At 39.7% G+C, this 27,809-nt stretch overlaps 1 protein-coding gene across 1 annotated transcript; it reads left to right on the plus strand.

The window, feature by feature from the left end:
- The first annotated feature begins 49 nt into the window (after positions 1-49).
- si:dkey-1h24.6 lies at positions 50-27,173 on the plus strand. The gene is made up of 5 exons (XM_048235152.1): positions 50-79; positions 6,635-6,845; positions 23,104-23,394; positions 24,988-25,136; positions 25,774-27,173. The coding sequence occupies exons 2-5, from the start codon at positions 6,743-6,745 to the stop codon at positions 25,882-25,884; spliced, it is 654 nt and encodes a 217-aa protein (XP_048091109.1). The 5' UTR covers positions 50-79; positions 6,635-6,742; the 3' UTR covers positions 25,885-27,173.
- Positions 27,174-27,809: the final 636 nt, after the last annotated feature.

Raw genomic sequence — 27,809 nt, forward strand, 5'->3', positions numbered from 1 at the left:
GAGTAGTAGGTTAAAAACTTTATTACTGGAAGATACACTCAATGAAACACATCCGAAGTATTCTTCAATTAAGTTTCAGGTATGTTAAAAATTTTACTCCAAAAGCCTTTAAACAACACTGTCTAGTGAATAATTAAAATATTTCCCCAAGATTTCAGGAAAAAAGTGAGTTCACTCACTGAACTGTTTATAACTTTATTTTTAAGTTCTGCATTGCTTGGTAAAGGCACACCGTTTTGGTAAATTATGTTAATTTGGTTCAGTTGTGCATTGTAAGATAATTCATCAGTCTGGCTGTCTTCATCTAGAATCAATGCAATTGCCTGAGAACAGTCTTACAATTAGTGCATTTTCCCTGTGTATAAGTTAAAGACTACATGCATTATTGTGTTTGACACTGAGGATGGCCTATCTGAGAGACGGTGGTCTGGTTCAAATGAGTTACGTTGTGAAATTGATAATGGCACTCCGACTAAATCATTAAGTCTATTTCTTAGTATTGTGAAATTGAAATGAAATATGGACTATTGCAATCAATAATATATTGAAATTAATTAAAAGGAATCAATTTCTATGAAAAAATGGATTCCTTTTAATCTGTCAGTTGTGTGCGTGTGTCAAGTTAGGCCTGCATACTGCGCAAAAGCGCCACTCGCGCCTAGGCTATTTAATTGTATCTCCTTTAGGCTATACGTGGGATGTGCCAACTTTTCATGAGATAGAGAGACACCTTTAAAGACAAAAAGATTATTCGAGCCCTGATAGGGCCACTTTGATTTCGAACTTGAGCTGTGTGTGTGACAGAAGGGAATGGAAGAATAAGCATAACTGAAAAGTGCGAACTGAAAAAAAAAAAAAAAAGATTTACGCGCAAATGGGAGAATTCCCCCCTAAGTGAATTAAAATGAACAAAATTATGGCAATAGGCTACTTGCTGTAAATTCATAGTAAAACAAGAAACATTGAAGTTCTTATTTGATGTTCTGAGGGAGAGGTCTGTGCCAGTCCTTGATATCAGTGAGTGTTGTAGTCAAGTCATATGCCTCGAGTCCGAGTCTAGGTTCGAATCTCCAGTATTCAAGTCCAAGTCATTAAAAAAAAATTCCAAGTGAAGTCCGAGTCTAGTCCACTACTCATCCGAGTCAAGTCCGAGTCGAGTCACTATTAAATGCAAAACTGACAACCTTCGGGTATCTATGTCTCCAGGCATTTGGACAGTCGATGGGTAAAGATAGCCAAACAGTGCTGACTCTCTAAACAATCACAATACATTTGTTCATCCATTACCTTGGATTATAAGTCACTTACACCTTTATAGCTACATTGTTTTACAAAAATTATTTATTTATTTTTCAAATGCCTCTGTCAGTTCCACGTTTCAAGCTATCAAAACAAAGGTCATTTTGGATGGATGGATTTTTTTTGTGAAAAATTTGGTTAATGCACAAATTTACAAAACTTGCTGTATGCAAAACTGACGTCCGGGGCATTCATGTCTCCAGGCATTTGGCGCCTTTAAAGTTAACGTCCGTTATTGTAGGAACATGGCGTGACGTGTGATGTACAGGCCCGTATTAAGACAATGTGGTGCCCCCCCCCACCCCTGTTTCCCGTGCTGTCCTCCGGTCAAAAACATCACACATAATCAAGGGGATTTCTCTAATGTAATCTTCTATTCACTAACTTACACAACTACAGTACATGTAGGCATATGACTAGTGAGCAATATTCAATTTATTTATTATTTATTTATATTTAATATCTCATTTCAAAATGTTGAATTCAAAGCACTATATTAAAAGCACAATTTAAAATGTCTATCAATTCAAAAAGCCAAAATCAATACACATCAGTGTAGGCCTACACATCAGGCCAGCGCCACAAAAAAACACAAGACACTCCCATTATGCAGAATAGGGGAACTTCATCAGCACAGCTGACGCTGAACATCAAAACAGCAGCAGAGCCTTTAGCAGAACTGCTTCTTCCTTGATTTTGCGCAAGCAAAGGTGTGGACTACATCCCCAAAGTCCATTTCTTTGACCAACTCCGATTCAATGGTAAGCAGGGAAAGTGCAGGCAAACGCTTTCGTGTCATTGTCGTCCTGAGCTCATTCTTCACTTGTTTCAGTCGGGAGAACGACCTCTCACCTTCAGCATTTGTTACAGGCAGGGTTAGGAAAATTCTGAGCGCAACACCCACCGCTAGAGCTCGTGGTACCATCTCCCCCGCTAGCGTTACCGTCTCCACGGTTAGCTTCAGCTTCAGCTTCATCAGCAGCTGCTAGTGACCCTTCTGATGTTCTCACAAAAAAACTTTCTATCCCTGCAACATTTTGAATCGTGGCTAAACGTCAAGAATCCTTGTTTTTCTTTAACTTTCTTTTAGCACAACCACTAAATTGATGTCGGTTCATTTTGGATGAATTTTCTGTAGCAGTTAAAAGACAATACATTTGCACATCCTTGTGGACCAGCTCAACTATGACAGATTGGGGAGGGGGAGTGATAGTGATCATGTAGCCTAATCTTGATTTATTTATTATTTATTATTATTGTAACATCAGTGTTCACAAAACGAATAGGCCTAATGTAGGCTATGGTCTTTCAACAATTTCAAGTGAATAATATAACAATTTATGAAGTATGTCATGTGGTGCCCCCCATGGTTGGTGCCCCTGGGCACAGGCCCACTGGCCCTTATGGATAATCCGGCCCTGGATGTATGACATGAAGCAGTAAGATTCCATTGCACTTATATTAATACTAAAAATAATTTAGATATTAAAATCATATACCAAATACTATTCTAATGACATATTGCAATTATAGCCTAATGACATTACAAAAAAAAGTTGAGTCTTTGTCTCAATTTCCGAGTCTGCATGGTCTGAATGTATGAGTCCGAGTCCAAGTTCGAGTCATTTAGTGCTCAAGTCCAAGTCAAGTCACGAGTCTCTAAATTTAGCTAATGACTCGGACTCGAGTCCTACAACACTGCTTGATATCAACAAAATTTTTCAAAGAACAGAATTTTTCATGCAGAGTTAATGTAGGCCTTCTACTGTAAATTATTATTTTTTTCAGGTACACTCTCAATTTGTATACATCTCTGACATTAAGAAGTCAATTTTACAAATATATATGTGTCTGTTTTTCTGAACATAAGGCGTACTCCAAACACTTCTGCAGGTTTGGCATTGGTTTCATTTTACCCGCCTATCCCATGAGAATTACTATTTCTGCAATTGGTATTATTTTTTACCCTTAGCGGTCTTAAAAAGGTCTTAAAAGTCATTAAATTTGTACTTAAAAATGTGCAGATACTTTGGTAGAAGACGTTTGTTGTAGTTCATTTTAGCACCTAGGTCTACAAATCTATCACCACACAAATTAGGATTACTTTTGGAAGATGCAGTAGATTCATGCTTAATTTCCTAACCAAAGTATTTTCTCTGGTAGTGGGTGAAATCTGCAAGGAAAATGTCCACACCACTGGGTTAAACAGTACTGATCAGAAATTAGGACATGGGATCTGCAAGTCATTTTGTCAGGACATGGGCTTAGGGTACTTTTGATGGTTGATTGATAGGCAACTGTGGGAAATCACCTACCTATAACACAACGAATTTTACACCTCTCCTGTGTATACCGGAAATGGAATTTACAATTACTTGCAAGGGAGAGCTACCTGTATTGTATTGTATTGTATTGTATTGTATTGTATTGTATTGTATTGTATTGTATGTATTTATGTGAATCTAGATTGATCTATCCAAAAAAGCTTTCACAGATGAAAAGTTAATGGAACATTAGGCATGTGTTTTTTCGTGAGTCGTTTACTGTAACTCAAATTGCTGACTGAGGCGGGAGTAGGAAATGAATTTTCACAATTGTGGTTAAGATGTGAAATTCAATTCAGGGGGCGTGCAGGGTCCCTGACCACATCTAAATATAACCATCTGCTACTGTTCAGGCAGAATCACAGTTCTTACATACACTAATATCTCTCAGGTAGGTAGTCAGATAATATAAAGGCCACTTCTCAGTCATTTCCATCAAAAAACGTGCCGCTTTTTACACAAATTGATGTAAATTGGGGATTTTCTGTTTTGAATAACTCTATATTTTGTTCTGCCATGTGGTTAGACAACCTTGACCTCAAAGGTCAAATGCTCCACCCGACGGCGGGCTGAATGAAAAACAGGAAATGGCAGTGGCTTACTTAGTCAGCACCCTAAATTTTATGTTTTTCTAACATATGTCATGTTACAGGAAACATCCGTTGAGAAAAGACGGCTAGTTGGTGTATGCAGGCTTTTGCTGGGCCCTTCTGGTTCTTGCATGCAGGCCAGCGACCTCTGAACAGCATGGTCCAGGTAGTTGGAAATGCCAACAGAAAAGACCTGTAACAGTCAGCCAGCAACTGTATTGTGGGGTTCATGCATGAAATGTGATTGTTCTGATCTTATTTGTGCAGAAACTGTGATGCAAATGGGTTTTTCACCACTCAGCTGAATGTAGCCTTGCGGAGTGACGTTCAGCTCCTATAACAGCACAAACCAACATGGCCAACTCCACACCACAATTGTCTCACAAAACAGCTCAGAGTAAACACAACATCCAACGCTTCACTCTCCCTCCCCAGTACCCTGTGTATTTTCTATGATGTCTACCTGACATCCTCCAACAATGCTACTATGCTGAAACACCAGATGCAGAACTGGCTGGAGGAGGAAGAAACCCTGTCCAGTGAATTATGTGTAGGGTGTTTCTGTATTCTTGCAGCATAGTCCATGTGGTTGCTGTAACTGTTTGATCTCAATCAACTGCTGACATCTTGATTTCTTTGAGCCTTTTGTGTTTCAGTGTTCAATTCTTAACCAGAGATGCCAAAAACGGATGTAGATATAGATGCAAAATAGTTACGCTTCCAAATTTGTGTGTGTGTGTGAGAGAGAGAGAGAGAGTGTGTGTTTGCACATGGACAATGCAATTTTTGTATTTTTATCTTTGACCATTGAATAGGGCATCTTACCTAATTCTATACATTAGAAGACATTAGCCAACATGGGTCGGCAACAGGCGACCTGCGGGCCAAAGCTGGCCTGCCAGCAATATTACAGTATTTGGCCCAACAGATTATTCTGGTACACTCTTAAAACAAATGTGTTGGAAACAAACAAATATTTGTTAAAAACAACGCAAGTTGTGCTATGTTCAACATATTCGTTTTAGGAGTTGTGAGGGGAAAATGACAAAGACGGGCCTTGTGTTGTTTTGATTTGATACTTGTGTTTCTGTAAGATCTTACACTTTTGAATGGACTTGAAGCTTAAACCTAGTTTGTAATGTTCCTTAGAATTGATACTTCTACTGCAGTGTGAATTCATTCTTCCGTTGGAAACCTAGTTCTTAAACTTCTCATTTGATACTTCTGTTTCAGTAACTGATGGCAAATCATGTGTTGTATGACGATAGAAATGTTCCTAATTGACCAAGGTGTGTGTGTGTGTGCAGAGAAAGTGTAATGATACAATGAGATTATGATACCGTGCGAGGTATAAATGTGTGTGTGTGAGAAACACACAGGGATTAATAAACTACTAACGAGAAAGACTCAGTATTTATAGCTCTTTAAGCTAAATTTCTTCCACAGAGTGTAGCCTAGTCTGATTTCTTAAATCATTTTTATTTTACAATATTGATTTAAAAAATAGCCTATTCACCAATCAGACGGGCAGGTGCTTTAACAAATATGAGAAAGAACACCAGAACGCACTATCTATATTTATGTAATATAATTTACTGTATATCTACTCATTTGTAATTGTGATTCAATATCAGGTTTTGATTATTCACTGTTTGACTGTGTGCTTCTAGTCATAGGTCATTATAGTCAAACAAATATGAATAATTTAAATGCAGACATAGTGACAAATGGATTCATATAGTTATACATACTGGCTGTTGATAGAGTTCAACAATTTAAATTATTGCGCTGTTTGGAGTTGAACATATTTGTGTGTAACAGTATGGCATCAAACACTTGCCACACCTGGTATGAATGTGGAAGCTGAATATAGAAGTGAGACATGGAATGTGAAATAAAAGCATCAGACAGATCCCTTTTTGCTTGATGTATTCTTGACCCCGATGTCCACAAATCAAGAAGCATATGATATTCATTTCAGAAATGGGTAAATGCAAAGGTATTATTCTTTTTCTATGAAAACCCTTCAAAGGGCCTGTTTGTTAATTGTAGTGATTGAACAGGTAAGGCTAAGGTTCAGATAAGGGTAAGGATCAGGGTTTTAATTGTAGTGTTTTGTCCAATATCTGTATTTTATGCACTGTTGTATTTGAAGGGGTTAATTGATCTGAAGTGCCCTTCAGAAGTGCTTGCACAAGGGAAGACGTGCAAGGAAGCTTCCTGTTTGGCACCTGGAGCAGATGTCTCTTTGTCACTCTTCTGCTGCTTTGAGTAGGTGGAAGTAAGTGACAGAATCAAGCAGTCTCTGCACAATCTGCTACAGGTCGCCGCAACCAGCCTGCCATGCCCTGCTGCTCTGCTTTCGACCACACAGATCTCCGTACATGTCCGTGTTCTGTTTTGTTCTGTTTTGTGTTGTAGTTAATTGCTGATTCCGCTGGAGCTTGGTGTGTGGACTGCTGTACATTTGATCTCTTGGCTGAGTTTTTGGAGGGAGTCTGTCGGTGTCCAAGCCCGTTGCCGTGCTATATGGATAGAGGAATGGCTGCCATGATGCTCTGGGTTTTTGCTGTCCACCTTTGTCTTAATGTGATTTGCGAGGCTCAACCAGAGATGTTCAGTGGCTGTAAAGGTTAGTGCTATCTTCTGTATAATGTTGCAAAAGGTTTTTGATATAACTGGATGCATAGGTGATGAAAAAATGGTAAATATAAAATTTGAAATGTTATGTTTTTTTTTGTTCCAAATCTGTGAGCTGGCATGTAGCCTAGTCAGTCTTTGTACTCTTTCCATTTTGGCTCTATCCGTGACATACCCAAAAACTATCCCTTAGATCTGTGCATACTTGGTTGAAGAGCCAATAGTGCTACACTACTGGGGGCATGAACATATGGCTCATGAACATGCCCCCACTGTAGCTACGTGGTAGCTTTAGCTGTTGGCTGCAACAACTCGAGCTAGGTATAACCAATTGTTTTCAGGGTTTTTTCCATACCAACCGTACGCAGTGACCTTGAGAAACAGAGATCTAGCCTATGTGAAAAACCACCGGAATTCTCCACATTTAAATCAAACAAATATAGATGTTGTACATCGAAAAATTTGACATCATATTTTACCAATTTTAAGTCCACAGACAAACCAAATTCAAGTAAACAAAAAAGTTAAATAAGTAAATAAGAGGGCACATATAATAATGAAAAAATAAGACCTGAAAGGCTGTATCTGTCAGGCCACACTTGTTTTTTGCATAGTGGGCAGGATCAGAAGTGTTATGTAATTACAAACTGCAAAAGCCTTTTCTTGTATGTATTCTTGTATTATTAAGAAGCCTGGTGATCAAACAGATTGTGAGGGGTGACTTGCATCACTCACAATTTTTCCTCCTGTACATATAATGATAGATAATTCAGAGAACTGGTCAAATGTGAAATACAAAGACCATGCCAGAGTTCAGAGTGTTATCAGCATATGATGCCAAAGTTGCTCCTCATTTCCGGATACTCATGTTGTGAAGAAACTTTCAACCAGTCAAAAAGTTATATCATATTTATTTTAGGAATCTATTGGGATTGGAGTGATAGTCTTGGTACGCCTGTTGTGGTATATCTCTCCACCTAGAAATGTTAATTGTTAATTGTACAGTTAATTGTAAATGTACATAGTTATTTTTTGAATCTATAATCTCTAATATTTGCCATTTACCAAAGTTTTATCGACACTTTTGCCAAATTGGTCTTCAATAGATGTGGATCACAGTTTGTAATTGCAATAAAAATGCAAAATTACCAATTGTGTTATTTATTTTTAAAAATCTACCATTGGTTCTATAGTTCTATAAAGTATTTTCATCTTCTGTGCAACTTCAAAGGAGCTTGATGATTCAAGTATTCCTTCTGTTGTGTGAGACAGTTCAGAGAACTGAACAATGCGAGATACAGAAACCATCTGAGTGTTCTGCAGCCTTTAAGGAGGAGTGGGTTGGAGTTCAATGGAAAGCTTTTGTCGAAAGTTTCAAAGCAAAAGATAAGTGAAAGAACTTCCACACATCACGTCCTAAAAATGAACACCTTTGTGTGTGCCAAATGCCAGTGCAGAGGAAGAGTACGCAGAATCAGTGGCAGACGCCTGTCTTATAAAATTCCATTCCATTACCCACAAGCATGCACTGCCTGTCTGCATGTCTGTTATATGCAGAATTGAATCCACAGATGTGAACCGATTACAGTATTCTCATAACTACACTTGGGTTTTGCATGCATTTTTTAGATGATTAAATATAAGATAAGAGTCAGGAAGCTGATTTCTCTCCCTAGGCTCCTTCCTAGACAGTTTTTTGCTGTAGGAAAAGTGAAGAAATGTTCCTGCATTAGTATGGCACCATTGCCCTGCTTCCTGTTTGTCTAGGTGTGCCTTCTGAACTAGGCTTTTCAGCATGTCTCTAATAGTATACTACTCTGAGCACACTAATAATACTTATTGAGTTGAAGTAAAAAATGTAATACTTCGATGCACACAAGTCTTACTTCCCTTTAAATTGGTAAAATTTTACATTTTTGTGTGCATCGAAGTATTAGATTTGGTACTTTGGTAAAATTTAACATTTTTGAACACTTCACTTTTGCATTCAGTTCACAGGGGACATATTCTGCCCTGGTGAACATTCCAGCAGTCAGTCAGTATGCCAATTGCAATCCAATTCGGACTCAGAAGTTGGATTTTTTCTTCTTCTTTTAAATAGGGTCAAGGTCATTTGGAACTAGATGTACCGAATAGCGGTACAAAATATGACCGCCGCTCAGTCCTGTACATCCATTCCGCGAAAATAAATCACACTTCAATTTGTCTCCATATTTTACTCCATCCCCCACTCTTGAAACTTTTGTGTATGCTTGTTTGGCATGCCTGAGTGTGTGTGTGTGCGGCTGCACAGAAAGTAGCCTACTGGTGCTGAAAAGGTGAATAGATTGTAGAATAGCCAAAGAAGATGTAGCATTGTTATAAAACCTTTAACATCTCTAAACAATCACAAGTAGGGCAGTTCATCACAGTTCATCCATTGCAACTGGATTGATGAAAGGTCACTTACAGTTGTGCTCAAAAAAATAGCAGTGCCTTTAGAAAAATGAGTAAATGTCAAAATTCTTCAAACAAATTGTACTTTCATGAACACAGATGCATTGGGGACACAGTACATTCTATTCCAAAGAAAAACAATTGGGCAAAGTCATCAAAACTTAAATAATAATAACGATATTTCATAGAAAGTCAGAAATGCCATGTTCAAAGAAATAGCAGCGTTGCCATCTTTCCTTGGAAACTCAAAAATGTACTGTACAAACTAAGAAATTCTTGATAAGTGAACTTGGCTGAGTATCCTAAACTAATATTTTGTTGCAAAACCACGGTTTCTGATAACTGCTTCACATCTGTGGTGCATGGAGTCAACCAACTTCTGGCATCGTTCAACAGGTATTGCAGCCCAGGTTAATTGTACTGTATTCCACAATTCCTCTTTGTTTCTTGGTTTTGCCTCATGCACTGCACTTTTTATGTCAGCCCACAAGTTTTCTATGGGATTAAGGTCCGGAGATTGTGCTGGACACTCCATCAGTTGAATCCTGTTCATATGGAACCATGCTTTTGCTCGCTTGCTGGTGTGTTTCGGGTCATTATCTTGTTGAAAGGTTCACCTCAAAGGCATTTCCTCTTCAGCATGACCTCTTCCAGTATGTCAGACGCCCTGCAAACACCGAATTCAAGCCACAGTACTCAGTGAACCGTGTTATCAGGTTATCAGGTTATCAGTTATCAGAAACCGTGGTTTTGCAACAAAATATTAGTTTAGGATACTCAGCCAAGTTCACTTATCAAGAATTTCTTAGTTTGTACAGTACATTTTTGAGTTTCCAAGGAAAGATGGCAACGCTGCTATTTCTTTGAACATGGACTTTCTATGAAATATCATTATTATTATTTAAGTTTTGATGACTTTGCCCAATTGTTTTGCTTTGGAATAGAATGTACTGTGTCCCCAATGCATCTGTGTTCATGAAAGTACAATTTGTTTGAAACATTTTGACATTTTTTTACTCTTTTTATTCTTTTTTCTAAAGGCACTGCTATTTTTTTGAGCACAACTGTACACCTGTAGGCTACATTGTATTTGGGAAAAGCAAAAGGTATCAGCATAATGTTATTTATTTATTTTTTATGTATTTATAAACAAAAACATCTCTGTCAGTTCCATGCTGTTTTCAACAGCTATCAAAAACAAAGGTCATTTTTGGATGGATGGATTTTTTGTGAATGTTTCTTCTTCTTCTAAAGATTTTAGTCATCTTTAGTTCATGTAATACTTTATTGTAGATGCACAAATTAAGTAACAGTAGTCTGAAACGTTATTGTTAATGCACAAATTAAGTAACAGTAGTCTGAAACGAAATGCTGTTTTACATCTAACCAGTGGTGCAAATAACTGACTTGTCCAAATGGGCCTTGATGAAATGCGTCGCTAGACTGTTCATACACATTTTAACGGGCCAAAGTTGAAGAGCTTTTGTCCGTTATTGTTCGTGCAAATATAGGCTGATTCATGTTCCCTTGCATTGTGTAACTGAGGTCTGGCTTTCATCAGACCAAGCTCAATCTTTTAAGAAATCAAAAAATAAATAGCGGGCAGATCAGGCTGGGTTCACCCAGCCTAGTCCATAGGCACCCGATATTGTTTAATTTTCGATTGAGATATACAGCTCTGGCTATTCTAAATGCAAAAATGCATCAGGGAGTTATGACAAAACTGTAACTAACAAACTAGATCCTAATAGAAAGCTGTTAGCTTCCCTAAGCTACAGGTAGGATTATAAAGGTAGGCCTATTTACAACATAAATTGTCAATAGGCTATGCTGGCTTGATAACAAATAAAATCTCCTTTGGAAACCAATGTCTTCGCCTTACAGTATCAAGCGGACTTAAACTGCCATATCGCGGCTTAAAAGTTGTAATAAAATTCACGCAGCTCCATGAGTCAAGGAAAGCGAATGAAGTAGCCACTTCTAAATGGGACCCACAGTAGCTTAAGGTGTGTTGCTAAAGCAGCCATAATGAAATGAAGGTGTCATTGTTTGGATACTTCACACACACGTGCTTTTTAATTTCACAGACTACAACTACCAAGCTGGAATCAAAGCACATCGATTCCCCTCTCACACCCTGCACGCACTTAAAACAAAATAAACAGGCGTCTCAGCAGGGCGTCGCTAGCTATTTAAAACATTCGGGGCTAGAGCCCAGAAATTAGTCTTTTTTGTCCGGGGGATCGGGGGATCGGGAGAGATTTTGAAAATCGGGCTGATGAACATGAAATTTTAACCTACTTTGAGAATGAAAAGGAAGGCCAATCGTAATGACTCACGCCATGGCATTCGAATATTTTGATGTTTAAAGACCGTGTAAGGAGAACGTCTCTTCTGCCAAAGTGCACCATACAACACCCAAAATATGACATTAAAATAGCCTGTAGAATAAACATCGCCATGCACCTCTGTCAAGTGCACAGGTGTGAGCGTTAGATCTCCGGGATAAACATTTGGACGTAATCACCTTCAATTAATGGGCTATGGGTGCCTTGAAAGCAATGCATTTGGGTTGTGTATCACTAACTTTTGCCCAGAGAAAAAGTTCCATTCTGTCAAATGCTACAGGAGAGGAAGGGCGGAGAGAAAAGGCAGTGTGTAATTTCTCAATCTGTACATCTACCGTCATAATTCCATGGTATTCTGCAACTTTCACATCCAGTCAGCGATGGCTCAAGAGAGGATTATTGTGCAAGTCTAGTCAGTGTTCTCTTAGTCAGGTTCAGTGCCGGTGTTACATGGCAACTGGCACCCATGTTAACTGGCTGCGTTGGTGACGTTTCTTTGACAGATGTGGCCGCTTGCAGATGGCTAGCGCCGGCCCTGGTCAGGTTTCACTTCTCTTATGAATAACCCCTTACAAAAAAATAACTATAGAAATCTTTTAGTGTTTTGTATTGTATATTATATTAATACATGCATGATCACATCATATACTTTCCCAGATATGGGTAGCCTATACTGACTTGAAAACTATATAGCCTAGTATAACAGATGGCCCTTACATTGAGCTTACTAGTAAAATTAGGCCTACACTGAAAATGGCCTAGGCCTCAAAGGGTACCTAATTCATTGAAGCCCTTTAAAGGTGTGATTTACAACCCTGGGGGCTAAGCCCCCACTGTCTTTCAATCATAGTGATGTCCCTGTCTCTTACCAAAGACGTTAAATTAAAATATAGGCTACTACTGGACATCGACCTACCCTCTTGAACAAAGCATGACTGCACTTCACCACCACACCACTAGACTATATGAGCAAACTGCATAACGATCGATTTGACAGCACTTTCGCCAAGTCCGAAGAACTCACCCCTGCTTTGATGCGAGTGTTTTGTCTATTTACATAGGCGTCCATTGGGCTAGCCTACATGATTTGATACGTGCTGAAAAAGTCCTGTTTGCTGTTGAACTTGCGCTTCGCCTCTTCTATGTTTATTGACAAACCCATGAATTATGACCCATAATACAGCCTACTTCAATGATTGTGTGAATTGATCTGTAGCTATCCTCAGCCTATGGTTCCAGATAGCCTATCTGAGACGGTGGTCTGGTTCAAATGAGTTGCGTTATGAAATTGAGAATGACACTCCGACTAAATCGTTTAGTCTATTTCTTTGTATTGTGAAATTGAAATGAAATATGGACTATTGCAATCAATAATATGTTGAAATTAATTCAAAGGAATCAATTTCTATGAAAATCTGTCAGGTGTGCGTGTATCAAGGTATAGCCTAGGCCTACCGTGCGCATACTGCGCAAAAGCACCACTCGCGCCTAGGCTATTTTTGTATCGCCTCGGGATGTGCCAACTTTTTATGAGATAGAGAGACCCCCTTATAGACAAAAAGATAATTCGAGCCCTGCTTACCTTGCAGTAACAATGAATGTCAACATTCTTCTCACCACTGATAATGTGATTTGGACTTGAGACTGTATTTTGCCAGTGTTTCGTTTTCTTTCATTTTGGACACCACATACATTGAGTGACAGAACACCCTGATTCGTCATACTATATTTACATATTTGGTATTGTTGGATTCAGAACAACCCTACCTTTCTCATAAGCCATCTATGTGTTTCTATGATAATCCCTGGTAAAGCAGCTACAAAGTAAATGAAAACATTCTGCATAGATATTTATTATGACCGCCGCTAGCGAAGCGGTCATATAGGGATTGTCAAAGTTTTTTTCCGTCATCTACTTCCTGATTTTTTGGTCAACGATACCCGGGACAATCGAACCACGGGACACATGAAATTTGGTGGGTATGTAGCCCCACTAGACTTTTTACGGAAAAATTTTGTTTTAGATCCCCGGGGTCCACTCTCCCGTGCTGGGCCCCGAACCGTACCTGAACCGTGGACTGAGGGATGAAGAATCTTTTAATGGTATGTTGGTCTCAAGGGCCCACATCAATCTGGCCCATAATCACTCATTTGTGATTTGCACCCCCGGTAAAAATGAAAATGCAATATTATTCTGCTTTAATCGCCCTATCTTCAGTTAAGATGTTCAGACCTGCACCAAATTTTATTTGTATGATTGACCTGGCATTCTCTGGGGGTATGCCAAGTTTCGTAGAATTTCATCCATGGGGGGGTCTTAAAAAAATAGATTATGTGTACATTTAGTGACTGTACACTCATTGGCCTGTAGATGGCGGTGCACACATATACACATGCACACACACACACAGGCACCCACATACTATCGGTATTAGAACGGCCGATACATAATTACAAATTCAGTTGGATTAAAAGAAAGCCAAAATATATATTCATCATCATCATCATGGCTGCATTTCCAGTATTGGCGATAAGTAGTCGTTTGTCCACTAGATGAAGGTTCTAAAATTCGTTGCAGTGAGGCGTAATTTTGTTGGAAGTTAAGCGTGGGTTGGAATAACAATGGGACGCTTCCTACAAGGACTATAGTTTACCATGAGAGAGCGTCTAATAAGGATAGGATGATGTTCACATGAAATGTAATTCCCTTTTTCTTCTTGAAGCCGAAATAAATCTGAGGATGTTTATCGGACATGCTTGGTTTTACTGCAGGTGCGTTAATCTTATAATATCAATAAGGACCTAGGTAATGTTACCGTTAAGCGTTGGTTGAGTGATGATGGAGGCCAATTTGATTGATTGCATTTGTAGAAAACTATAAATGCGGTTATACCAAGCAAATTGATAGCAGCACTGTAATTGTATCTTTCGACTGTCATTTGTTGCATGTGCTACAAAAATCATTCTGTGCAATGGAAGATTTACCAACGTTACACCGGTCTGATACAGTTTTGCCTATACATGCGTGAGACTGAGACGCCTGTTTATTTTGTTTTAAGTGCGTGCAGGGTGTGAGAGGGGAATCGATGTGCTTTGATTCCAGCTTGGTAGTTGTAGTCTGTGAAATTAAAAAGCACGTGTGTGTGAAGTATCCAAACAATGACACCTTCATTTCATTATGGCTGCTTTAGCAACACACCTTAAGCTACTGTGTAGTGGGTCCCATTTAGAAGTGGCTACTTCATTCGCGCTTTCCTTGACTCATGGAGCTGCGTGAATTTTATTACAACTTTTCGCCCGCGATATGGCAGTTTAAGTCCGCTTGATACTGTAAGGCGTCAAGCCATTGGTTTCAAAGGATATTTTATTTGTGTAAGCCAGCATAGCCTATTGACAATTTATGTTGTAAATAGGCCTACCTTATAAGCCTACCTGTAGCTTAGGGAAGCTAACAGCTTTCTATTAGGATCTAGTGTGTTAGTTACAGTTTTGTCATAACTCCCTGATGCATTTTTGCATTTAGAATAGCCAGAGCGTGAACAATATCGGGTGCCTATGGACTAGGCTTGGTGAACCCAGCCTGATCTGCCCGCTATTTATTTTTTGATTTCTTAAAAGATTGAGGTTGGTCTGGTGAAAGCCAGACTAGCCATGGACCTCAGTTACACAATGCAAGGGAACATGAATCAGCCTATATTTGCATGAACAATAGCGGACAACAGCTCTTCAACTTTGGCCCGTTAAAATGTGTATGAACAGTCTAGCGGCGCATTTCATCAAGGCCCATTTGGACATGTCAGTTATTTGCACCACTAGATGTAAAACAGCATTTCAGACTTTTACTTAATTTGTGCATTAACAATAGCGTTTCAGACTACTGTTACTTAATTTCTGAATTGACAATAAAGTATTACATGAACTAAAGATGACTAAAATCTTATGTAGAAGAAGAAACATTCACAAAAATCCATCCATCCAAAATGACCTTTGTTTTTAATAGCTGTTGAAAGCGGCATGGAACTGACAGAGATGTTTTTGTTTTTTAAATAAATAAATAAATAAATAAATAAATAACATTATGCTGATACCTTTTGCTTTTCCCAAATACAATGTAGCCTACAGGTGTAAGTGACCTTTCATCAATCCAGTTGCAATGGATGAACTGTGATGAACTGCCCTACTTGTGATTGTTTAGAGATGTTAAAGGTTTTATAACAATGCTACATCTTCTTTGGCTATTCTACAATCTATTCACCTTTTCAGCACCAGTAGGCTACTCTCTGTGCAGCCCACACACACTCAGGCATGCCAAACAAGCATACACAAAAGTTTCAAGAGTGGGGGATGGAGTAAAATATGGAGACAAATTGAAGTGTAATTTATTTTTTCGCGGAAAGGATGTACAGGACTGAGCTTAAGGCGGTCATATTTTGTACCGCTATGTGGTACATCTAGTTTTTGTATGTCCGCTTATTTTTAGGTGTATGTTTACATGTCTATTCATTCTTTACATCAAGATATTCACGTACAGTCATTTCTAGTAGGTAAAAGCAACTTCCTGACTATAAACATGCCAAGTTTCAAAGTTCTCAGAGCTTGTGTGATTGATCTGCACTAATTTATATGCCTTAACTCCAATACAGACAGGCTATATTTTAGTCCTTTTGATTTTGGGGTGTATAACAATATCTGTTAATTTAACAATCTTAGCAGTAAAATAATTTTAGCCAAGAATCCATTTCATATATGGATATAGAGATGAGGAAAAACATTGTTGGGTTTAGTTCTACCTCCGGTAGGGGTATGTCAAAAACTAAAGCTCTTTCTGACCATTTGTCACTAGCCTATAAGTTAGTGTCTCTTTCTAGTTATTCAAACAAAGTGTCCTTCAAGTTAGTGAGGTGCAGTGGTAGCCTGCTAGCTAGTAACATCAGCATTGATCAACGTTGTCTTTTAGGGCTGTTTCACGAACCTGAGCTGATCGAAATGTCCTCCTGGGTTGCGGGAGATGATGACACACTGAGTTTCCACTTCTTGTCCCTGCTCTGCCCTTTTTTTTCTAAAGAAACTTCTAATATCCATTTGTCCTTCTGTACACTTATTATGACCGCCGCGCAGCGAAGCGGCGGTCATATAGGTTTAGTCAGATTTTTTTTTTTTTTTTTTTTTTTCTTTTTTCGCATGCCCAAATTTCCGTCAATGAGTCCCAGGACACTGAAAGACCGGGTACATTTAAACTTGGTGGGCATGTAACCCCACATGGATAGCATGGAACCATCGTTTTTCGTTTTGATCTGTAACCCCCTGCTTGACTGGACCCCGAAAAGGAGGGTAGGGCAGACACAGTTTTCTGTGAATATCTCGAAAACCGTGGGGTTTAGGAGGACCATTTTTTTTGTATGTTGATCTCAAGGGGCCATGTCAACCCATTCCATAACCACTCAATTCATGTATAGCCACCTAGTTAAACACAAAAAGTAAAATGAGGTGTTGTAATTGAAGGTATCTGTGACCTAACATAGTCAAAACTGCACGAAATTGGAAGTGTATGATCATTATGACACCCTCTGTATGCACGCCAAGTTTTGTGGAATTCCGTTCATGGGGGCCGTTCTGTGAATATCTTGAGAACCGTGGGGCCTAGGAGGTCCATCTTTTTATGTATGTTGGTCTTAAGGGGCATGTCAACCCATCCCATTACCACTTATTTCATGTATAGCCACCTAGTTAAAAATTAAAAAGCAAAAATTTGGTGTTTTCATCACAATATCTCTGGCTGACAAGGTCAAAACTGCACGAAATTAAAAGTGTAGGATCATTATGACACCCTCGAATGCATGCCAAGTTTTGTGTACTTTCGTTCATGGGGGCCTTGCAATAAAATAATTTATGTGTACATTTAGTGGCATTACACCAACAAGGATTCGGGACACTGAAAGACCGGGGTACCGAAACTTGGTGGGCCATTTACCCCACATGGATAGCATGGAACCGTCATTTTTTTAGTTTTTGATCTGTAGCCCCCGCTGGACTGGACCCCGAAAGGAGGTAGGGCAGACCACAGTTCTCTGTGAATATCTTGAGAACTGTAGGGCCTAGGATGACCATTTCTTTTCATTATGTTTGCCTCAGGGGTCATGTTAACCCATTTCATGTGCACACATGTGCACAAACAGATACACACACACACACATACATTCACAGTAATGTCACAGGCACAAACACAAGCACACACACACACACGCACACACACACACACACACACACACACACACTCACACTCACACACACACACAACATAAACATAACACAAACAATCAAGAATTTCTCAGAATTATAAACAGGCAAGATGGAGGTGGGGTTGTATAAAATGAATTTTACATGTGAAATCTATGAACTAATCATGTTTTGGTACTTGTTGTCTAGCAGATACCAGTGAGAATTGAGTGTGGATAATGCAATTTAGTGAGACAGTTAGAATCATATAGGCCTTTCAGCGTGATTTCTTTTTGTGGAAAAAATGTGCTGGACTGGGCGGCGGTCATATTTTGTACCGCTCTGTGGTACATCTAGTTTCGCTAAGGCTAGTAGAAGCACGAAACAGCAATGCGATATAGCGTAGAGGAGAAGGTACTTGAAATTGCAACATTTTGCAACAAATGATTCTAAACCTGCCCAGATCACGTCAGATTTTCTTGCGCTGCTGTTAATGCACACAATGGACACAAAACACAAAAGTCTCTTCTACGGGGCTATTTATTTCATTCACGATTAGAGTTTTTGTTGTTGTTGTTGTTGACGGCCCATAGATCCGGGGCTATCCCCAGACAATCCTGGGCTAAAGGCCCCGAATGCCCAGGTCTAACGACGCGCCTGCGTCTCAGTCTCACGCATGTATAGGCAAAACTGTATCAGACCGGTGTAACGTTGGTAAATCTTCCATTGCGCAGAATGATTTTGTAGCACGTGCAATAAATGACAGTCGAAAGATACAAACAGTGCTGCTATCAATTTGCTTGGTATAACCGTATTTATAGTTTTCTACAAATGCAATCAATCAAATTGGCCTCCATCACTCAACCAATGCTAACGGTAACATTACCTAGGTCCTTATTGATATTACAAGATGAACGTACCTGCAGTAAAAACCAAGCAAGTCCGATAAACATCCTCAGATTTATTTCGGCTTCAAGAAGAAATGGGAATTACACTTAATGTGAACATCGTCCTATCCTTATTAGATGTTCGCTGGGGTAAATTACAGTCCTTGTAGGAAGCGTCCATTGTTTTTCCAACCCACTTTTAACTTCCACCAAAATTACGTCTCACTGCAACGATGCGCCATCTAGTGGACAAACGACCACTTATCGCCAATACTGAAAATGTAGCCATGATAATGATGAATATTTATTTTAGCTTTCTTTTAATCCTACTGAATTTGTAATTATGTATCGGCCGTTCTAATACCGATAGTATGTGGGTGCCTGTGTGTGTGTGCATGTGTATATGTGTGCACCGCCATCTACAGGCCAATGAGTGTACAGTCACTAAATGTACACATAACCTGTTTTTTTTAGACCCCCCCATGGATGAAATTCTACGAAACGAAATTTTTCCGTAAAAGTCTAGTGGGGCTACATACCCACCAAATTTCATGTACCCCGGTGGTTTGGTGTCCCGGGTATCGTTGTCTAAAAATTCAGGAAGTAGATGACGGGAAAAATTCTTGAAATGTGTGCGTGTACAAGTTTATGTTTATGTGTGTGGGTGTGTGTGTGTGTGTATGTGCGTGCTTGTGTGTTTGCCTGCGTATGTGTGTTTGTGCATGTGCATGCATGCGTACATATGTTTACTGTGTGAGTATGTGTCATACGTATGATTACTGTAAATGTATGTGTGTGCGTGTGTATCTGTTTATGCACATGTGTGCACATGGAATGGGTTAACATGACCCCTGGAGGCAAACATATGGAAAAAATTGGTCATCCTAGGCCCTACGGTTCTCAAGATATTCACAGAAAACTGTGTCTGCCCTACCCTCTTTTCGGGGGGTCCAGTACAGCGGGGGGCTACAGATCAAAACGAAAACCGATGGTTCCATGCTATCCATGTGGGGTTACATGCCCACCAAGTTTGGTGTACCCGGTCTTTCAGTGTCCGGGGAATCCTTTGTTGGTGTAATGCGGTCACTAAATGTACACATAAATTATTTTATTATAAGGCCCCCCCATGAGCGAAAGTACACAAACTTGGCATTCATTCGGAGGGTGTCATAATGATCCTACACTTTCAATTTCGTGCAGTTTTGACCATGTCAGCCAGAGATATTGTCGAAAACACCTAATTTTTGCTTTTAATTTTTAACTAGGTGGCGCTATACATGAAATAAGTGGTAATGGGATGGGTTGACATGCCCAAGACCAACATACAAAAAAGGTGGACCTCCTAGGCCCCTACGGTTCTCGAGATATTCACAGAAAACTGTCTCCGCCACCTACAGGCCAGTTGGTGGATAGTAACATAAATTAATTTATTGTGTGGCCCCCCATTAACGGAATTGAATAAACTTGGTGTGCATTCAGAGGGTGTCACTTCCAATTTCGTGCAGTTTTGACTATGTTAGGTCACAGATACCCGCGTTACAACACCTCATTTTTACTTTTTTGTGTTTAACTAGGTGGCTTATACATGAAATGAGTGGTTATGGAATGGGTTGACATGGCCCCTTGACATCAACAAACAAACAAAAAATGGTCCTCCTAAACCTTACGGTTCTCAAGATATTCACAGAAAACTGTGTCTGCCCTACCCTCCTTTCGGGGGGTGCAGTCCAGCGGGGGGCCTACAGATCAAAACGAAAAATGATGGTTCCATGCTATCCATGTGGGGTTACATGCCCACCAAGTTTCGTTTACCCCGGTCTTTCAGTGTCCCGGGAATCCTTGACGGAAATTTGGACATATATAATATTTGGTCATATTTTGTACCGCTCTGCGGTACATCTAGTTGTCAATTTTACTGTATGTTCATTACACAGCTCTCATTAAAGTTTTCAATAACATACGCCTGAACACAGATTCAGGTAAAACATAAGTCCTAGTGCTACTGGACCTTAGTGCAGCATTTGACACTGTTGATATTTTACACACTTTTTCACAATATTTTACTACACACACTAGAACACTGGGTTGGATTTACAGACATGGTTATCAACTGGCTCAAATCATATCTACAAGAAAGGAGCTTCTTTGTTGCCATCAGAAACTGTACCTCAACACCAACGTCGTCCTTGACCTGTGGTGTTCCCCAGGGGTCGATCTTGGGGCCACTATTATTCAACCTCTATCTGCTCCCACTTAGACAAATCATCCAAAATAATTTGATTTCATATCATAGCTATGCAGATGACTCAAATTACTATGGTCCCCTTGAATCTATGTGTCAGTGTATAGAACAAATCAACACCTGGATGTCTCAAAATTTTCTTTAGCCTAACAAAGAAAAAACTGAAGTAATTATATTTGGTAAAAAGGAGGAAAGACTTAGGGTTGCACTCTCCTTGACACAAAAGGGTTGAAGGCAAATGATACTGTTAAAAATCTTGGTGTATTAATTGACAGTGATCTAATTTTCAGCCACATGAAAGTGATAACTAAATCAGCTTTTTACCATCTCAAAATATTGCCAAACTTAGATGGCTGATGTCAAAACATGATTTAGAAAAACTCATTCATGCATTTATCTCCAGCAGGGTTGATTACTGCAATGGACTGTTCACAGGCCTTCCTAAAAAGACAATCAAACAGCTTCAGGTGATACAAAATGCAGCAGCTAGGATTCTAACAAAAACTGAACTGACCACATTACTCCAATTCTTAAGTCAAGCCTGCACTGGCTTCCAGTAAGTCACAGAATTGACTTTAAAGCACTACTGCTGCTTGTTTATAAATCAGTAAATGCACTCAAACGCTCTGGTGCACGGCTGGACTGTGTTAGCATGTTGCTATGCTAGCGGGCTTTGCCGTAACTAGCCGTAGAAGTAATCAAAAACATCCACGTTTCCCGACTTAAATACAGTTGCACGAGTAGTTGATAGAAATGTCTACGACCACACAACATGAAATGTGGCGATTTTCCAAAGCGAATAAACAGGAGAACTACAATGTGTGGTAGCAATAGCACTTGGGAGTACTTGCCGACCTAAGCGTAGTAGTATTGTTAACACCTAATTGTAGATCCTATCCACTACAGAGTTTAGAATCCATGCTGAATCGACCCTCAGCCTCTCCCTCCCCTCTGGGCAAGAGAGAGGCACACACCTAGAGATCGCTGATGGGCTATTATTTCAACCATAACTGCATAGTAAAACTTATCATCCATCAGCACCAAAGTTTTTGACCAATTTTTCAAAACCGCACCCGCCCACCATCCGCTGGTTGTTTTAATGTAGGCTATATGGGTGATGCAGCGCTGCTGACGTGAGGCTAGAAATATTTGTCTATTCTGCCAGCTGTTGTCTATTCTGCCAGCTTGTGACAATATATCGTCCAAAATGCTTGATTGCATTGCATTCTCCACATTTTTAGCTAAATTTTCATGTACCACATCAGCATTTTTGTTCAGTGAATCTTTTGTAAATTGCTTTACAATTACCGTCCAAACATGGAGGGGGTGAAGAGGCAGACAGACTATGCAGAGAAGTCTATCTCTCCTCTTCCCTTAAGTGAAGCATTGAACAGTTCAATGGCCCTAGGGACAAATTACTTCCTCAGTCTGTCTGTTGTGCAAGGCAGTGAGCGAAGTCTCCAGCTGATCAGGCTCTTCTGCTTAACAGTAGTGCTGTGGAGTGGGTGACACTCATTGTCCAAGATGTTGATCAGTTTGTTCAGGGTCCTTTTGTCAGATAGTGAAGTGATGCACTCCAGTTCAGCTCCCACTACAGAGCCAGCTTTCCTTACCAGCCTGTCAATTCGCCCCGCATCCTTCTTCCTTGTGCTTCCTCCCCAACATACTACTGCATAGAAGAGGACGCAAACCATAAAAGGCCTCTAAACATACTACTGCATAGAAGAGGACCAAACCATAAAAGGCCTCTAAAATTCACACTTACTTTGATAGCAAGTTAAGGGGCTGTGGGGGGCACAATAACAGCTTGATACTGTAATTTGGACTCGGGATCAGGCATTGGGGACTCAACTCGGGCCCAGGTAATGGGGACTCGACTCGGTCTCAGATAATGGGGTCTCGACTCCGACTCAGGTAATTGTGACTTGACTTGACTCAAACACGTCTTCAGTGACTGACTTGGATCCAGACTTGAATGAGGACTTCGGTTTCGAGGTTGATTAGAACACATGAATAAGGACGTTTTCAAAATAAGCATTATAATAGTCACCATGCTATTCATTACCTTTGACCTTTTATACTTGCCTTAGCTAACCTGTACTTCCTTTTCCACGCTCTCAGTCTGTGGGAACGTCTCAATGCCATGCCCTGGCGTGCCCGGTGATGAGAAGAGCCACAAACTCTTCAGAAACGGACAACTTCTGCACTCTGTGAACTATGGCAGCAACCAGTCCAAGAAGGTCCTCAGCTCCAGAGAGCTCAGCCAGCTTATAAACCAATCGGACAATAACTCCTACTTCTTGATCTCGCAACTGAACGTCAACTCTTCCGGGATCTATGGTTGTGAGGTCTGTGTCCACTACCCGCCACCAATCACCTGTAAAAGGAACTCAGAAGCTGTTGTGTTCATAGGTATGTACACAGATATACTCAGCGCACACACATATGTGAAAAAAAAAAGAAAAATAGAAAAAAAATAATCTGCATATTTGATCTGTTTTTTGATCTGTCAGAGCGAATGATGTAAAATGTAGTGAATGCAGATAAGTGAGTCTGAGAAACTAGATTAAGAAACACTGTGAATACAAAAGGGTGCTGTTTTAAAGGGATATCCTGTTGGCATACATAGCCTGGTCAGTGGCAGACTGAGCCACTTTAAAAATGTGAAAGGCTAAGAATTGTTTCTCTATGTTTGTGCTATCATTCCACATTGTACTTCTCTAGACTTATCAAAGTGGTTATGAATGTGTTTTGATCAGATTTTCATGAGGAGGGTGAGCACTGGATCTCATGCTATTAACATTCATAATATAATAATTAAGATAATGGCCCCTATTTTGCACCCTGGCGCATGGCGTAAAACTCGTTTTCCACCCGGCACAAAGTTTATTTTCTTATTTTGCATGTCTATTTTTTAAACAATGCGCCCAGGGGTGTGGTAATTAACAACCTAGGGAGTGGCTTGGCACATTGCTATTGTACACCACCTAAAACACATTACGCCACTGACCAAGAGAAACCTGGTCAGAGGTCTATGGCGAGTTGTTTATATGTTATTTTAAGAGCGCATTGTCAACAGTCATATTGGCGAGTGCACAACGCACCATCCTTCTATCCTCCATGAACTCGCACCCGCGCATGCACATCCATGCAAAACATTAGAAATTACACGATTAAGCTACAATGGGAAACATAAATAGAATGAAGATATTATGAAATACATCTCACAATGCATTTGCAAATTGATAATAAAGGTTAAAAGTGATTAGGCGAGAGCACAGCTGAAGGTGCACTATCACGAGAAACAACTCCTGCAGGATAAACATTGTTTTATTCAGTCATTCGAAAAATATTAGGGTAAGTGTTGCTTTTTCCAGCCTATGTTTTCGATGGTAACCCATTGTCAGTCAATAGTGAAAGTAACTTACTGCGTATAACTGCCTTGTCGTTGACTGACACCATGGTGAAGTTAGTTTCACTTTGCCAATGAGTTCAAATAATAGACGAGTGCAAATGCGTAAAGGCTATGCTAGGTTTTAGTAAAGCATGGTTTAGTGGAATGACTGTTCCATACAGTCTCGCAAGCAGACTCCTTCAAATGCATCGTTGACTGTCAAAATACCAATGCATTCTTTGACGTCACGCTTTGCGCCGTTAAAGGAAATGACAGATGTTGGTTTCTGTGGATTCTCATTGGTTTAAATGATGTTACGCCCCAAACACACCCATGACTGATTAAGAAACTTAGGAACACCTTGTTGTGCACTCAACATTTGATAACAAAAACACTCCTAATTTGGACTGGACATCTTACTAAATTTGAATAAACTTTTGACTAGTGACGATGCACTTTAGACTGTCATGATAGGGCCCATAGTGATAATTTACATATATCACAGTCACTCTCCCAATTCTTCACACCCCCTTGTGTATATAACACATGGTAACGTAGTCTCTATATGTTTTTTGGACTCTCTTTCACCCTGCTGTCGGACTGCTTCTCAGAGTACAACTGTCCTTCTGTGAAGCCCACTATGGGAGTGACCAGCCCCCCAAACCCTATGCCTGACCACAGACACATCCCTCTGCTGGTGGCTCTTGGCTTGGTCACCCTCTACGGTCTCCTCCTCACCCCTGTCACCTTCAAATTCTGGGTGAGTGAAGCACCAAGCAGCAAAATAATATATATTCTATTAGTATCTGGAATTAGTTTGTTATGAGAAAATTCTACTTAGCATGCCTATGTCTAATACACTACTTGTTATGTCTGAACTACCTGAACAACCATCCAGCTGTCTGCTGACACCAAACAGGCTTGCTTTTTAACTGTAGCACTGCAAAAAATCCTTAAGAAAGTTAAGAGTGATACAGATGATAGAATGATATTAGTTGGAAAGCATTTTAATACGTCTTTTCAAGGCTGACCAAGGTTTTCCAGTCTGTCTATATCCTGTGAGAATTTGTCAAATGTGTTTTTACAAATCATGATTTGTTCTACAGGAGAAAAAAAAACACATCGCCAGGTCAGCTAAATCATTAAACATGGCAGTTTTAGAGATAGAAATATTTTAGAAAGTTTAGAAATACTTACGTTTAGATGAATCCAAGAACTGATACAACGTAGGGTGGCTGTAAGAATGTTCAACTGAGGGATAATAAATTAGAGTATGTATAAAGTAGAGGATATGTATCGACACTAGAAACCAGAAAGAGTTTTTTCTTCTTCAGTGTACACAGAATAACTGCTCCTCACTCTTGTCTGTCTTTCTTTGTTTTTTCCTTTTTAAACAGAGAGCATCAAGAAAGTCACAATTTCAGGATCACGACTACATAAACATGAGACTGTTTGGCCGCGGCAAGTACAATGGAGTCCAGCACCCAGTCCACCCAGGAAAGCATTAACATGCAACATCTGCATGGAAAAGCTTGAGGAAGGCAATCAGTCACACAGAGGCCTCAGTAACCTGTATAAGCCTTATCTAAAGGACAAACTGAAATCTAAAGGACAAAAAAGAATTTGGTGTGTTTTTGACCACTGTCTATGGTGTGTTGATGTGATTCTGTGGGTGAGTCTGCTCTGTTATTGTTTTCAAAAGTGGCCTTAACAACTAAGGTACTAAGCTAAGGTCATGCATCTGTAAATGTAATCAAAATAATGTTCCTGACTGCTCCTGAGAATGAAAGCCTAATGTGTAGGTAGGATGAGGAATTGGGCTAGTGGTCTGTCATCATGTGTGTGTCTGTATACCTGTGTTTTATTCCTGGTTTAGTGTGAAATCATTTATTTGTGTTCTAGAAATAGTTGACATACTGTAAGATTCATGTTTTAAATGGCTATTATGCAGACTGCTATTGGCAATTGCATTTTGCTATTTTTCTGAGGGCAACTGAGCTGACTGTGTAACATGACAATCTACTGTCATAGTGTGGTTAAAACTGAAAATGCCTAGCTCACAATGTTATTGAATGATTGCACGAAAGGAAGTCTATAGGGAAGCTTTCTCCATGCAGGGTGATTCCTCCTCCTCTTCCAACCATCACCAGGTTTTGCCCAGTTTGTTGGGGGCCAAGCAGAGTAGCTGGTTTTAGACAGTCCCATCCATGATTCCTTTCAAGGTTCATGTCTGCACCTTGAGTGCTGTAGCACCACCCACAGGTTAAAGTTGGACGTATGTTAACTTTTGATGTGTTGGGAAACTTATTAGCAGTATCTGGTAATATTGTCAGAGGTCCCAACGTTGAGGCATGCAAACTTGTGACATCGACTTATCCAATTTGGATATCATATTGAATTTTCCTGAAAACTCCACAAATTTCATCCAATTTTCAGAAAATTCACAATCAGTGAAACGCTTTCCCCTAAACTTTTTATCCATTTATTATTCAGGTGCCCTTTTATTCATTTTACCCTCTTATTGTATCTATTTTACTATTTTTGTCATTGTTTTATTATTTATTTTACTTTTCTCTTCTACCATTCTAGTATTTCATTTTATTCAGAGGGTTACTGTATTTATGATGTTTTCTCTGCTGTGCCCTACTTGTCTTTTTTATCTGCCGTATCTTTTTTATGCACATCATAATAATGGTCATAGTAATTTGATGATGTACTATAAAGCCGATGTCCCATGTCCAATTAGTAGAATCCCAGATGTTCCATTTGTAGAATCCCACATCTGTGGGGTCCAAATATCCCAAAAAATAAACATCTTTTACCATTTCAGATTTTTATGCAGCCATCTATTTCATAAAATAGACACATCAAAGATATAAAAAAAACATGGTTGTGCTTGAGTGGAGGTAGAGTGGAGGCTTTATTCCCACTACTGGGAAGTAGGGTCAACACTGAAGCAGGGGTGTGGCCAAGAGGTTGAACAAATATTGCCACCTGGTAAATCAGATTACATAACACCTGAGAGAAGAGCAGAGAGACAAAGAGGGAGAGAAATGCATGAATTCAGAAATGAAAGTTATTTTGGGGAAAAAATTAGAATGAACTCCAGGAGTGTAACAGCCTTCTTCGGCCTCCAAGATGTATCTTCTACCAAAATGCATTCTCATCTGACGACCAGCCATGCGTTGTCATGCCTGCCGTGCCAGTCAACATGTGAGGCACCAAAGGGGGGCATGGAGCCTGCCATCTGTGGGTGGTGCACTGTCTGTGCCAAGCAGAAGAATGAGAATTGTGGCGGCATCGTTGGTGGAACTTGACCAAGGTTGCCAGCGCTCCAGTGCTCAGACAAGTGAACAGTACCATTTTCATCATGTTTGAAGGAGTTTGTGAAGGTCTGTATGATACGAAAGGGCCTTAAGCACATTTTGTTGAA

The sequence above is a fragment of the Alosa alosa genome, chromosome 23 (assembly GCF_017589495.1).
Source record: "Alosa alosa isolate M-15738 ecotype Scorff River chromosome 23, AALO_Geno_1.1, whole genome shotgun sequence".
In the NCBI taxonomy this organism is placed as follows: domain Eukaryota; kingdom Metazoa; phylum Chordata; class Actinopteri; order Clupeiformes; family Clupeidae; genus Alosa; species Alosa alosa.

Coding starts and splice junctions, on each gene's coding strand:
- si:dkey-1h24.6 (XM_048235152.1), top strand. CDS start 6,743: ATGGATAGAGGAATGGCTGCCATGATGCTCTGGGTTTTTGCTGTCCAC. Junction 23,395..24,987: donor AGAAGCTGTTGTGTTCATAG/GTATGTACACAG, acceptor ACTGCTTCTCAG/AGTACAACTGTCCTTCTGTG. Junction 25,137..25,773: donor CTGTCACCTTCAAATTCTGG/GTGAGTGAAGCA, acceptor CTTTTTAAACAG/AGAGCATCAAGAAAGTCACA.